The 15438-nt window shown below is 40.8% G+C and overlaps 1 protein-coding gene across 6 annotated transcripts in view; it reads left to right on the top strand.

The window, feature by feature from the left end:
• Positions 1-7213, top strand: part of dazap1 (DAZ associated protein 1) — a 30319-nt gene extending 23106 nt beyond the window's left edge. For 3 of the 6 annotated variants that reach the window (XM_056276459.1, XM_056276460.1, XM_056276458.1), the window contains exon 12: positions 5381-7213. In XM_056276459.1, coding sequence (XP_056132434.1) covers positions 5381-5550 — 170 coding nt within the window. In that variant the 3' untranslated portion in view covers positions 5551-7213. Of the gene's footprint in view, positions 1-3931; positions 4025-4387; positions 5196-5380 lie in introns of those variants that run through there. The other 3 variants (XM_056276462.1, XM_056276461.1, XM_056276463.1) reach the window with 2 other exon arrangements.
• Positions 7214-15438: the final 8225 nt, after the last annotated feature.

Genomic DNA, 15438 nt, shown 5'->3' with positions numbered 1-15438 from the left:
GTCATCGTTTCCCAAACGCTCCATTTTACATGTACACACAGATACACAGAAGCTGTTTTTTTTTTTTTTAAATCTTCACTTTAGAAGGCATTTTAAAACATCTCCCTTCTAATGACCTAAAACACTTTTTGCGTGTGGACGAAAGGCCAAAATATGTTGGACATGATACCAAGTTTAATGACCACCGCTCTTATAGCAACGCGTTACCACCCGACCTCATCATCTGGGATTAACAATGTTGTATATGACAAGAAAATATGTTGTACATGCTACCACGTTTAATGACCACCGCTCTTACAGCACGTTCATGCACAACACTGACAGTAACACTCTGTATGTAGCTAAAATATCACACACAAGCTTTTTTCTTTTAGCCTAGTTACATTTGAAGGTTAAGCACAGCAGTGGAAAGTGTGTTCTCTGTTTGAATTGACATCCTGTTGTTGAGTTCATGTCAGACCGACGGTATGCTCTTTGGTGTGTGTGTGTGTGTGTGTGTGTGTGTGTGTGTGTGTGAGGGGGCAAGAGACGGAGAAATTAATGTTACGGAGTATGCTTTTCTTACAAACCAAGTGGGTTTTATGGCATCTGGCATGCTCCTCTTACCTTAGAAAAGTGGTCCGACTCCTCGATGCTTCTCTTCTGTGTTTGTGTTATTGGAGTGAGTGTCGTGCTGTGCTTCAGGAGAGTGAAGGCTGCATCAGAAGTATGCATGTTGCGCAGTGGACTTTTTTTTAATCGACTGGCCGATAAAAATTGCCGATAACGATAATATGACAAAATGACAAATATCTAAGCCGATAATCAGCCAGACTGATAATCGGTCGATCCCTAGTCCAGATGAACTGATTCAGCTTTCTGTGATACTCCTTCTACCACTACTACTGCAGTTACTACTGTTAATCACTACAGGAAAAAGGGCCAAATTCCTAATTATCAATTATAAGGGAAATGTGTTGATACCATAAGGCAGGAGTGTCAAACTCCAGGCCTCGAGGGCCGCAGTGTCTGCAGGTATTTGTTGCAACCATGCACTACACCACCTGATTAAACTAGTTCCTTTCCCTCCTTGATCCAGGAGGTGAGCTAATTAGTTAAATCAGGTGGTGTAGTGCACGGTTGCAACAAATACCTGCAGACACTGCGGCCCTCGAGGCCTGGAGTTTGACACCCCTGCCATAAGGCAACAACAACATGCTTGCTTGGCATTTTGTGTATTTGAAAATACAATTTACCAAAGGAAATGGACAGCATTATCAATCAATTTTATTGAACATGTTAAAGAAAACATAAGAAATAAAAACAAACAAAATCATCAGCAACATATATAAGCGACAAATAAGCAACTCAAATAATATCATTCATGTTCAAAAGGGGTGAGAAGTTGAGAACTTTTCTAGTCCTACTCCCTTATACTATTGTTACGTTGATTATGGAAATGAAAGTTCAGTTTACAGCATCAGTGTCTGTGATATCTATCTCATCCATCCATTATCCAAGCTGCTTATCCGAATTCGGGTTGCGGGGATGCTGGAGCCTATCCCAGCAGTCACTGGGGGGCAGGCAGGGAGACACCCCGGACAGGCCGCCAGTCCATCACAGGTCAATGAACTATCTATCTCAATATATCTGTCTCAATAAATATCTATCAGTCAACTCAAAACAAATCAACCCATTTGGAAAAAAAGAAGAAAAGAAAACTGGACACTGGTTCATGTCATAACTGTTCAATATTTTGCTTCTGAAGAGTCTTTTTAGTTCAGATAAACTACCACATGTTTTCAGCTCATCACTGCGGTTATTCCACAAACCAACTGCCTTGGTTGTAACTCAGTGATGTTTTGCACCAGTCCTAACTAGTGGGTTTTTTGAGTATACAGGTTCCTCTCAAATTGTTTACTTTCTCTCAGTTAGAACAACCCTTGGATACTAATGGGTAATTGTTGATTTATTACTCTGTATATAATTTGAATAGTTTTAAAATCAACCAAATCTTTATATTTTAGTGCTTTGTTTGATAAAAAGAGGATGCATTGATTCTCTTTGAGTGGTTTTATTTACAATTCATATAGCTCTTTTTTGGTGGTTGAAGATTGGATCTGTGTGGGGGTTTTTTTGTGTTCCCCCACAATGAAAGTTCAGTTTACAGCATCTGTCTGTGATATCTATCTCATCCATCCATTATCCAAGCTGCTTATCCGAATTCGGGTTGCGGGGATGCTGGAGCCTATCCCAGCAGTCACTGGGGGGCAGGCAGGGAGACACCCCGGACAGGCCGCCAGTCCATCACAGGTCAATGAACTATCTATCTCAATATATCTGTCTCAATAAATATCTATCAGTCAACTCAAAACAAATCAACCCATTTGGAAAAAAAGAAGAAAAGAAAACTGGACACTGGTTCATGTCATAACTGTTCAATATTTTGCTTCTGAAGAGTCTTTTTAGTTCAGATAAACTACCACATGTTTTCAGCTCATCACTGCGGTTATTCCACAAACCAACTGCCTTGGTTGTAACTCAGTGATGTTTTGCACCAGTCCTAACTAGTGGGTTTTTTGAATATACAGGTTCCTCTCAAATTGTTTACTTTCTCTCAGTTAGAACAACCCTTGGATACTAATGGGTAATTGTTGATTTATTACTCTGTATATAATTTGAATAGTTTTAAAATCAACCAAATCTTTATATTTTAGTGCTTTGTTTGATAAAAAGAGGATGCATTGATTCTCTTTGAGTGGTTTTATTTACAATTCATATAGCTCTTTTTTGGTGGTTGAAGATTGGATCTGTGTGGGGGGTTTTTTGTGTTCCCCCACACTTCCACACAGTAGGTAATATGGGAGAATGAAGGAACACTACGATGTATATAGTTTTAGTGTTATGAACCGTTATAAAAGAAAGTGACGAAACAAACTCAAGCTGTTTGATTGCTGGTAACAAGTCTTATTACTGATTCTTGTATAGTCACCACCATTGGGCTTGGAGGTGACCTTTTTGTCAGTCTTCATGTTGTTTGTAACAGATAGCAAGCAGGCATTTCTCTGCTCACCCTTTCAGCCTTCCTCTCAAGCTATCAGCTCTCCCACTCTGAGATGCTTGATAGATCCTCAAAACTGCTGATATACGTAAGACTTTAAAAGATAAGGGAGATATTGAGGCACATACTGGTGTGTGTATGGCTGTAAAAAAGTAGGCTCAGCTGTGTGATGTATGGAACACAATGGATAGCGTCTGCTCTGAGGGATGATGAGAAAAGAGAATGACCTTGCGCCATTATCAAGGTGGAGAACGGACACTAGCCATCAGACAGCTACTATAATAGGTTGTCTTGTCTTCTTCTGTTCACTCAGCCACTTGGCGAGTCACTGAAAACCACTTTGACTTTTACCTTCACCACTTAGCTTGTTGAAATGGTGGAAATATCTTATTGAGTTTTAGAAAATTACCAGCCACTGTTGCACTTAAGAATCCTTCATCTTCATGACCAATGGCATCTGGTGGCTAGTGTTTTCTCATGGAGCTGGCTGAGAGCATCACACTGCCCATTATTTCCTTAAATTAGTCAAAGGATTCCTTTTTTTTTGTTTTTTTGATAGGCACCCATTTTGTTCAGTGTTTCATGCTATTGCCTTTCTTCCATCCAGCTCTTTGCATCCAGTGTCACTGTCCTGCCAGGCATATAATCTAGTTATTGTAGGCAATAAGAGGGGCCTTACTAGCAAGTAGCACAGACACTCACATTTCCCTATTTTGTCCAGACTTCCAGATGGAGCTGAGCAGTGATCTTTATATTTTAGCAGGTTTAGTGGAGTCCCAGGAATTAAGACTGATAAAATGTAAATGTAAAGCACTGCTAGCTGATTAAAGGGGTAAGTTAGGCAAATAGTATCTGGGTGTAGTCAACCTGGTCTCCTCATCTCCCTGATAGGCTTGGGTAACTACCCTCAGGACCCCTCTTCCTACGGACCAACGCGTCCTTCTCACAGTTATGGTCAGGATGAGCAGGGAGGATATAGTGCAGGTAGGTGCCAGCATTGTCTTCTCCAACCACCAAAGTAGCATCTGTCCGGTACTATAGAGTTGTATAGAGCTGCGACTGTTTATTTATTTATTCATTAATAGTTTTGGCTCTTTTCTTTTGCTCTGTGTTTGTATTCTGCATGTACTGTACATTTCTTGTACATGCAAAGTACCATGTCTGAAACTTGAGTATAGTAAAGTGCAGCTATTAACTTTATCATGCATATTAGATAATTTATTAGCTTCCTGAGATCTAACGGCTCATTGCGGTTGACGGCTGTGGTTTTACTATATGAAGGTTAACCATGTCCTCTCTTTTTGTCCACTCTCTCTCTATGTCTGCATTGCGTTGCTGGTATAAAAGGATGATCTAATTTTTGAAGGCTGTGTTCATGGTTCAGTTGTCCCACTGCATCAGCTGCCCATTCTCATGTTTTATGTCCGTCTCTGCAAGCTAAAGGGTCAAGAAACAGGAAGATATAACGAAGGAAAATTCAGTGTCAGTAAACTTTACTTTCTCTCAGATATCTCTCATTCAGTTCATTCTCCTTCGTTTTGTCCTTTTTTTTTCTTCTTTTTTTTTTTTACTTCCATAGGAGCACCCCTACAAGAACAGTTTGTATCATGTCCTTTTTTTTCTTCCTCTTCTGTTTTTGTTCAAGAAGTCTACAATTTTCTCTACTACGGTATTTATCTTACACAGTTTAATGTTTTATGTCTTGGGTGCACTGGATGTCACTAGGTGTGGAAACCAACACAAGGGAATTACTAGTAAATATTTTTCTTTGGCTGGTAAGTCTGTCAATGCCATCAGCCCTTTAGCAGATGACCAAGTAGTTTACCATTTTATGGAAAGATTCGGCAGGTAAAACGATGGAACTGTCAAATTTTTGGGATCAACAAGCTGATTTGACCAGTGCGGGAAAAAAACCCAAGGATCCTACCCTGGGTGTCACTCAGATCCCTGTCTCTGCAGGGAGATTGGCACCATCTACTGTTTGAGAGATGCCAGAGCTCTCCTATTTAAAATGAGAGACTTTTCCATAATGAAGCCCCTTAGATACATCCATAGTATTGAAGTGAAATGGTCAGTCCTACCTAAATAGAATTAGAGAATTAATTTTGGGGAAAGTAGATCTGTTTTACATTTATTCCTATTTTTCATATCTGACATTCAATACAGAAGGGCTCATGCAAGGAATACAAATATCTAAATTTAACTTAAAATTCCTTTCCCCCCCTCCTTTTGGCTAGTTTCTTTATAGAGGGGTAAGGATCTTCCCCTAGAGGCTGTCTGATCCTACCTTCGAAACCCTTCCCCTCCACCCCATTCTTAACCATCTTATGTCCCTCTCAGGCTACAGTCAGGACCTGAGCGCCTTCGGCCATGGCTTTGCAGATCCAAGCCAGCAGACGGCATCCTACGGAGCACCCACAGCACAGCCCGCAGCCCCCCAGTCTGCCGCCAGCGCATTTGGCCGGGGACAGAACCACAACGTACAGGGCTTCCACCCATACCGGCGCTGACTGACCACCAACTCCCAACTCACAGCCTACACTTCATAAAAAGAAAAGGAAAAAAAAAACAAAGACAAAAACGCTTAAAAGTCAGGGAAATGTGTGTTCTTGCTCATAAGCAGAACTGGAATTCTGGATTGTTAGGAAAAAAATCATGCACAGAAATTTGTCAAAGGGGAAATTTTGTGGAATGGAAAACCAGGGATTCCAACTAATTTCTGTTACAATCAATGAAAAAGATTTAAAAAAAAAAAAAGAAAGTTAAAGTAACCAGAATTTTTTGCATAATTTATGGAACGTTCAGCTGAAAGAAGCTTTTATTTCTCTTCCCCCAATGTTTTATAGTAGAATTTTACTACTTTGCAATAATTTTGATTGTCTGGTCAAACACTAGCACAGAGATTATATGTAAACAATACTTGCATATAAATATGAATATGTATATTTATGATGGATTTCGAAATGATAACAGGGTCTCAAGTTTCCTCAGCTTTAAATTCTAGGGAAAAAGTTTTTATTTTTCTTTTGGTGGATTTTGTTTACTTTCTGAGCCTTTATTTTAAAGTTTGTTTGAAATGGAAAATATGAATATATATTATACACAAACTGTGCAATTTTTTAAAAGAAAATTTTGTACTATAAATGTACACGTCGCTTGTTTTTTATTTAAAGATGTAGACTTCCCTCAGGTGGCTGTTAGGGTGCATTTTGCACTCATGCAAAAAGAAAGGAGAACTTATTTCAAAATAAATGTTTTAAAGATATGCCGCTCCTTAGTGAGTGTTTGCGTGATTGATGGCTGTGTGTGAGTGGAAAGCTTGGCCCAGATGATAACATGCCAGAGCAGACTCTGCTCTTCTGCAGCCTTGTTAAGACATGGGTACCACAAGTTAACATGGGTCGCTTCAGAAAGCAGGTCCCTCACACAAACACTTGTGACCAAAATTAATTTGTCTGACCAAACCAACAATGGATATTCTACAAACACTGGGAGGAAAAGAACAATGCTAAAGTTTTGTGCTAGAGACAGATTTTGGATTACCAGTTTACTGCATTTGAGGAGGGACTTGCTCCCAGGGGAATGATGGGTTTTAGTACTGGTGTAGAGACACTGCTGATTGAACACAAGTGAGATGAAAAATGGTGGAGAAATTTTACCATAAAACAGCATAGCTGCAGTCTTACATTTTGTACATTTAAGTGGAAACTCCAATGTGGAAATGAGGATTAAAATGTATATATAGCTGGGTGAAAGGTTAAAGGCTTTTTATATGGCTTCTATATTGTTTCCTTGATAGTTGTTTTTTTTTAAAAAATTTATATATATATGTGTGTATATATATGTGTGTGTGTGTATATATACAGTTGTGTTCAAAATAATAGCAGTCCAACATCACTAAGCAGATCATTCACTGTTTTTGGTAGAAATTATATTTCTACATGGCAAATAACTTACTAGTAGGTGTAGTAGCGTAATAGAAAACTAACAGACCCAACAGTCATGACATGCATGCTGCTGATTCTGTGTAATTGAATCATTAATTGAAAGGGGCGTGTTCAAAATAATAGCAGTGTGGCATTCAATCAGGGAGGTCATTCAGCTGTGAAAAAACAGGTTTCAAACGGGTGGCCCTTATTTAAGGATAAAGGCAGCAAATGTTGTACATGCTGTTTCTAGTGCATTTCTCTCTGAAAATCTGAGTAAAATGGGTCGTTCCACACATTGTTCAGAAGAACAGTGTACTTTGATTAAAAAGTTGATTGGAGAGGGGAAAACATATAAAGAAGTGCAGAAAATGATAGGCTGCTCAGCTAAAATAATCTCAAATGCTTTAAAATGGCAACCAAAACCTGAAAGACGCGGAAGAAAATGGAAAACTACCATTCGAATTGATCGAAGAATAGCCAAAATGGCAAAGACTCAGCCAGTGATCAGCTCCAGGGAGATCAGAGAAGATCTAAAGTTACCTGTGAGTACTGTAACAATTAGAAGACGCCGATGTGAAGCCAAGCTTTTGGCAAGAAGCCCCTGCAAAGTCCCACTGTTGAAAAAACGACATCTGCTGAAGAGGTTACAATTTGCCAAAGAACACATTGACTGGCCTAAAGAGAAATGGTGCAACATTTGACTGATGAAAGCAAGATTGTTCTTTTTGGGTCTAGGGGCCGCAGACAGTTTGTCAGACGACCCCCAAACACTGAATTTAAGCCACAGTACACTGTGAAGACTGAAGCATGGTGGCGCAAGCATCATGATATGGGGATGTTTCTCATACTATGGTGTCGGGCCTATTTATCGCATAACAGGGATCATGGATCAGTTTAAATACATCAAAATACTTGAAGAAGTCATGTTGCCTTATGCCGAAGAGGAAAAGCCCTTGAAATGGGTGTTTCAACAAGACAATGACCCCAAACACACCAGTAAGCGAGCAGCATATGGTTCCAGACCAACAAGATTAACGTTATGGAGTGGCCAGCACAATCCCCGGACCTTAATCCAATAGAAAACTTGTGGGGTGACATCAAAATGCTGTTTCTGAGGCAAAACCAAGAAACGCAGAGGAATTGTGGAATGTAGTCCAATCGTCCTGGGCTGGAATACCTGTTGACAGGTGCCAGAAGTTGGTCGACTCCATGCAACACAGATGTGAAGCAGTTCTCAAAAACAGTGGTTATACAACTAAATATTAGTTCAGTGATTCACAGGAAAGCTAAATCTTTTCAGTTTATACAGTAAATGTTTGAGTTTGTAAAGAAAAATGCAATGCAGACACTGCTATTTTTTTGAACAGCCTAATCATTTTTCTTCACTTTCTGTAAAGGAATAACAAATTTGATAATTTTTTTTGTTCATGTTTTGATTTGGAATAGAATGTGAAGTGTTCCCAATGCATTTGCGTGTATGGAAATAAAAGCTATTGTCAGGATTTTGAGCTTTACTCACTTTTTTACACACACTGCTATTATTTTGAACACAACTGTATATATATACATATATATATATATGTATATATATATATACACAAGCCATGATTGAGGTTGTTTAGTTGAAGGCTGTTTTTTCCCTAAGAAGCAAAAAAGTGATTTTAAAGCATCAAGCAGAACCTGTAAGCCGTAGCTTTGATAAACTGCTGTAATTACTGCTATAATTTGTTACTAATGGTGTTGCCTTCCACGTCACATCGTAGCACAGAGATGCTGATAGAGAGATCTGTTCATGGCCAGGCAGCACCGACCTCCAGGAGTTTTAACCATCCAGCTGGGTTAGAGCTGCGACACCTCACCTGTTGTGTTGTCCTGCACCCCGTTAAACAATAACGGCACATGTTGATTACTTTTCTCCAGCAGGAGTTCAGTTAATTGATTGAACCAAGCTGTCTCCTCACTAGGCACTCCAGGGAAAGGTTTCAAATTCCCTGACATTTCAGCTGCCAAGCTTCCTGGGAACTGTATTATAATTCAGTATAACCAAACTCACCCAGTGGACTTCTACAATAAAACCGATGGTTGGTCATTATGTGTTCAGGTGTCCAACGTGAGAGCGTTCTGATAGACCAACGGTTAATATCCACGGCACAAACAGTAAAGTAAACCTTGTCTCAGCACCCTACCATATGGTGCCACAAGATTTTGTACTGATCACAATAATTGCAAGTCATTTCAGATTGGCTGAAGTGACAAAAACGTCCTGGTTTATCTCACAGGACCAGACGAAAATGTAAAATGATATTTAGACCTTCAGTTCAACTCTGCCAGTCCTCCAGGAGTCACTTTCATACATGAAGTGCCATTGTCTCAATAAGATTGTCACCGTTATAAATCTAAATTCAGTGCTAAGTTAATTTTATTTGTATAGCCCAATATCAGCAATTACAGATTTACCTCAGGGGGCTTTACAGCAGTACAACATCCTGTTCTTAGATCCTCGCATCGAATAAGGAACAACTCCCTAAAAAAAAAACACAAAAAAAACCTTTAACAGGGAGAAAAAATAGGAAGAAACCTCAGGGGAGAGCAAAAGAGGAGGGATCTCTCTCCTAAGACGGACAACGTGCAATGGATGTTGTGTGTACACAATTTAGAGAATACAACATTGAAAGAGGATAACAGAACTATAATGGAATTATAAGATATATGAGGGATATGATGAGGAGGAGGCCACCGGAACAGCCCAAGACCTGAGCCACACGGCCAGCATCACCATGCAGACAAAAAAAAAAGAAATTAGTCACACATCTTAGTGAGAGAAGGATACAACATTAAAACAGGATAACAAAATTATATGGATTTATAAGAAACATAAAAAGAAAATGTGATGAGGGGGATACCAAGCAGTGTTCAAGTGACAACCACCATCACCATGGAGACCTGGGAGGACAGACTGCCTGTGCACACAAGGGAGACTCGCATCACAGCATTCACACACACAAGGAGAGATAGGCGAAGACATTCACAGGGAGAGAAAGGGCATGTGAGAGAAGAGAACAGTTTGCAGTAGTCACTCTACACTCTATAGCCTTGTCGGCAGAACAGTACTTGGTAAATTCATTGAGACAGAAACCGACCTGCCATGCAATGCTAAATAATCATTCATCTATTGAAATAAAGTGAAATCTGTCTTGTCTTATTTGCAAGTTTTAAAAAGGTTAACGTAAACCTCAATTTGGCCCCAGAGCTGTGTGAACCCCCCCCCCCCGATATACAGCCTGTGAAATGTAGAGTAGGGATGTGACATTTGCTTTTCACATGGCGTTGGTGTTGAACCCTCAGAGTGGGACACACACACACACACACACACACACACACACACACACACACACACACACACACACACACACACACACACACACACACACACACACACACACACACACACACACACACACACATGCAGTCAGACCCCTTCAGAGGAGTGTAGCTGGAAGCAGGCTTGTGCGGTCCGGTGCCTCAATGGAGAAGCCCAGAGACTGCTGATCTGAAGATGGCCACTACCTCAGAAGCAGCGACAGGCGATTTGTAAGGGACATGAGAAAGACATAATCTGCTATTTCAATGGCCTGTGAATGCAGTTTTATTCAGTTTCATGTAAGATACTCTTCTGAGTGTTTAGTTTGCTTATCAGTGTCACCATGCGCTGTTGTCTTCTGACTTCTTTCATTGTTTAATGTAATTTCCTTCATGTAGGGTGACTTTTTTTTTTGTGGCTCATTCAGTTCTGTTGTGTCTACTTAATGTGCTACAGGTTTCCTGGTCTTATCCAGGGCTTTTATCCCGATAATGCACAGAGCCAAGAGGCTGATTCTTCAAGACATTACACAAGACAGCTACAAAAGGTTAGCAGACAGTCTGTTCACTAACATTGTCCTGCACAGTGTTCATTTGACAATGCCTGCGAAGAAGAACAGTTAAACCAGGCTTTCCCCAACACTGACGGCAACCCAGACAGGCTACTTTTTGATGCCAGTTGGCAAATACTATGCATGACTATAAATACAAAACAACCAATTAAAACTTGATACTTGTCATGCTAACTGAGGGGAAATTCAATTCAATTCAAAACTTTATTGCAGACTCAGGGTCCATAACAGACAAAGACGAATAGGTAAAAGACAAACCCCAGAAAATACAAAGAGTAAACACAATAGATAACAAATGGAACAAATCAGTGTCTTATAAGAAGGCAGCTATACCAGTGGTCCCACTGCCAGGATTGGTAGTGTGTGGCATCGAATCTTATATTAGTTAAACTGTTGATGATAACATTATCAGAGTCATTGAGCTGGCAAATACATTTACACATGAGCTTTCTTAGAAGAGCCCGAAAGGTATTGACTCCTGAAGCCACATACATTTCACTTGCACTACACCATCTAGGTCTTTTTAACAGTATTCTCATAGCATCATTATAAGCTACTCGAAGCCCCTGTGAGCTTGCTTTTTTATAATTTGACCACAGGTGTGCAGTATAGTGTTGTACAATATGCTCTGAACAGAGACATCTTCACACTAACTGAACACATACCGAACTTGCGTGACAGAGTGTTTGCTTGTGCATACATCATGTGGCATTGCCCATAAATATCATCATTGTCTGTCATTTGTTCAGTAATGTAGTGCCCAAGATATTTCACCTTATTACATACCCCAAGATTATTATCAGACAATTTAAAATCAGGAAATTTTAGATGATTGACCTCTTTGGTTCTGCAGATCAAGACAACACTCTTACTAGCATTGTATTTGATATCATGCTCCACACCATACACAGAACATATATCAAGGAGCTGTTGGAGACCAGCGCTACAGGGACTAAGAATGACAAGGTCATCTGCATACATAATATGGTTCACCAAGGCATTACCAATCATGCACCCAGTGTTACAGGCTTTCAACTGCTTGGACAAATCATCAATAAATAAATTGTAGAGAACTGGAGACAGAATTCCCCCTTGTCTGACACCATTGCTAACCCCAAATGGGGCTGAAACACTATTACCCCATTTCACTTGCATAGTCAGTGGCGTAACCAGGAATATTTTTGTAGGTGGGCCTGAGTGAAAATGGGTGGGCCAAAATTTTCCAGCAATAATCCTTCAAACAAGACGCAAATTCGAACACATTACAGCAGTAAACACGTAACACAGGTTTTTAGTACGTGACCAAGAAACATACTAAAACTTTAATAAAAACCCACTTAAACAAATACCACCCCAGTCATCCTCGCCAGGCTCTGCACAACCATTTAAACATCACTGAGGAAAACAGCCCGACTCGGTCTAAAAGATCATGATACAACATGTAAGCTATAGGCCTATAGTACACGTTTTACAGCACAATGTGTAGACGCCGAGGGCGAGCGTTGAAGATCGAGATTATTTCATCATAGTCCAAAGAGTCAGTAAATTCCCTTTCAAAGGACAACAGGGATAGATTGTTGAGGCGTGCAGTTAGCATGGAAGATCTTAGACATGTTTTGATACGGCCTGTAGTGGGGAAGAGTCTTTCAACAGTACATGAAGTCAGGGGAGTGGTAATCATTGCCCTTAACAGTCTGTTAATGTTTGGGAAAACGTCAGAGTTGCAGCTGTCCAGCACTTCAATGAGGGATGGGTAACACTGACCCCTCTCCACTTTACGACGCAGTGCCTGAATGAAAACGGTCCATTCCGAACCCTCAAATTTACCAAGTGCAATACAATGGGGGGGTTTGCTAGCCTGATGTTTCGAGCATGCCTGGCGGAGGTGCTTCCAATCTACAAACCCGCTTCGAAAAAACGTGTTTTCTATATGGGGCTCGGGGAAATGCCCACACATTTTACAGAAAACAGCGTTCCTTGCTGAGCTGTATTCAAGCCACTTAAATTCTTCATACCACTTATGGGAAAAAGAACGTAATTTTCCTGAAATGTTGGTTGCAGGGAACACTAATTTAGGCTGCGTGGGTGGCTCATCCACAGCAGACAAATCTGACGGTGGCATGCTCAAGGGAATCGTCTCACCGTCGTCAGAGGGGGGAGGAGAAGCTGCCTGCAACGGAGAAGCTGTAGCCTCCTCTGTCGTTCTCTCCGGCGGTATCTCACTCTCATTGGGCGGCTCAGTCGGTGCTGGAGCAGGTGTGCTTTCCTCCTCTCCATCCGTGGCTTTTTAAAAAAGTGGAAGATTGAACTTTGTTTCGCCATTCCATAAGTTATGGCTAACTGTTGGCTATTGGCTAGTTAGCAGCAGTGAAAAATACAGAGCGTGATGGTATGCGCGCTCAGATTTTGCAGTTCTACGTACGTAAAAGGGGCCGGCCTACGTGCTTGTAAGCCAGCGTGATTGGGTGGGCCTGGGCTTGAAATGGGTGGGCCTGTGACAGGCCAGGCCCACCCGTGGTTACGCCCCTGTGGTGGGCATACCAATAAACCAGAATTCTCACAATGTATATAGGCACCCCTCTTTGACTCAATTTAACAAACAACTTTATGTGATTAACACGATCAAAGGCTTTAGAAGCATCAATAAAACACATAAGAACTGATTAGTTTTGGCCTCTATATTTGTTTACAATTTCCTTTAAGGCATATATAAGTCAGTGCCATGTTTGGCTTTAAAACCAAACTGGTTATCCATGGAGTTGAGAAATTCATGCACTCTATCCAGCAGTATTCTTTCTAGGACTTTTGACAGTATGCTGGCTAGAGCTATAGGCCTGTAGTTATCTAGGCTGCATACTTTACCAGCTTTGTCCTTAATGGAAAGTAAGTGTATAAAATGAGATATGTTGTACTAAAGGGGAAGACATTAGAATAGTCCTAAAGGATCAGCAAACCGTGGTCAGTGGCAGCCGGCAGGTGAGTGACTATAGATTTACACTAAAAGGAAATAATTGTTTTCCTTGCCGGCCTCAGCAGTTGATGACTCCTAAAACTTGCAGTCACGTCCATGAGCCATCTATCTAGATTTTAAAAGCTGGACGTCCAAATAAAAGTTAGTTAAATTGCCAAAATGGCCTGTGGTGTTGGATGATGATTTTACAAGGTACATTAAAGGATTCTTGAAAGTGGTCAAATGTTCTCTGTCTCTGTGAGATTGTCAGTCAAATCTATTCTAGATTATATGATATTATTTCAGATTAGATTAGATTATATAGGGTTAGATTAGATTAGCTGTGCTTTGATGATCTCCATGGGGAAACTGATCATTTTAATATAAGAAAAGATAACATATATGTAGCCCTTTTAATGCTTTGTGTCACTACAATGCTACCATTGACCTGAATGCTACCAATGACCCGAGTTCTGTTAGTCCCTTGCCCGCTGAACTGGATCCAATAAATTCACTCCGGTTGCTAGTAGTGAGTTGAAACCATAAAAGTTTAGAAAGATGCGATTTATTTAGAATAAGAAATCTGCATTAGGCTGTGTGAACGGAAATGTGTGTGAAAATGTTTGTAGATAAGTTGCATAAATATTACCAAGAGTGCCATCTGCTAGTAAACTTGACACCAATCATCATCAGCAGCAGTCACTCAAAGCCAGTATGACTATCCTCTCCATTGGGTTGTCTGCTTGTGGGTCTTCAGATGGCTGTAGAGGCTAATCTGCGATCCACATACTTTGGTGCAGTCTGGACATGGGAAAATGGTGGTGGCTGGTGGTGACTGAACCTTTTTCTCTCTCTGCTTGCGGTGCTGTTGCTTTTTCTGTGTGGCACAGTGGAGTTCCATTTCATGATGTGCAGCTCCTTCCTGCACGGATTTCTTCCAGGAGTGCCTATCCAGTGCAATGTGTTCCCATTTGCTAAATGTGATGTTGAATTTCTTCAGACTGGTCTTGATATTGTTCTTTAAATGTTTCTTTTGCCTGCTGGGAGCCTGCTGACCTTCCTTAAGCTGGGAGTACAGGATTTGTTTGGGGAGACATGTGTTGGACATGCGGATGACATGGCCTGTCCATCGGAGTTGGTGCTGCATTATTGTGATGCTGGTCATGTTGACTTGTTCCAGAAAGGTGATGTTGATGTGTCTGTCCTACCAGCTGATCCTCAGGATCTTTCAAAAGGATCTTTGGTGATATTGTTCCAGGGCTCTCAGGTGCCCGCTGCAGGTGGTCCATGACTCTGCTCTATACAGCAGGGTGGGGAGAACAACAGCTCTGTAGACCAGGAGTTTTGTTTGGGCCTTTAGGTCTCGGTCTTCAAAGACTCTTTTCCTGCGTCTGGCATAAGTGCCACTGGCATAACTCAGGCAATGATTGACCTCAGAGTCGATGTCAGCTTTTGAGGAGAGAAGGTTGCCGAGGTAGGGGAAGTGATCAACGTTTTCAAGAATTTTGTTGTCCGCTTTTATGGTGAGCTGGGTAGATAGATGGCTGGTTCGGTGGAGGTTGATATAGGACCTGGGTCTTCCTGATG

This window comes from Lampris incognitus, chromosome 3, assembly GCF_029633865.1.
Source record: "Lampris incognitus isolate fLamInc1 chromosome 3, fLamInc1.hap2, whole genome shotgun sequence".
NCBI lineage: Eukaryota > Metazoa > Chordata > Actinopteri > Lampriformes > Lampridae > Lampris > Lampris incognitus.
The sequence above is the reverse complement of the archived record's forward strand: the minus strand, read 5'-3'. Positions and strand labels throughout refer to the sequence as shown.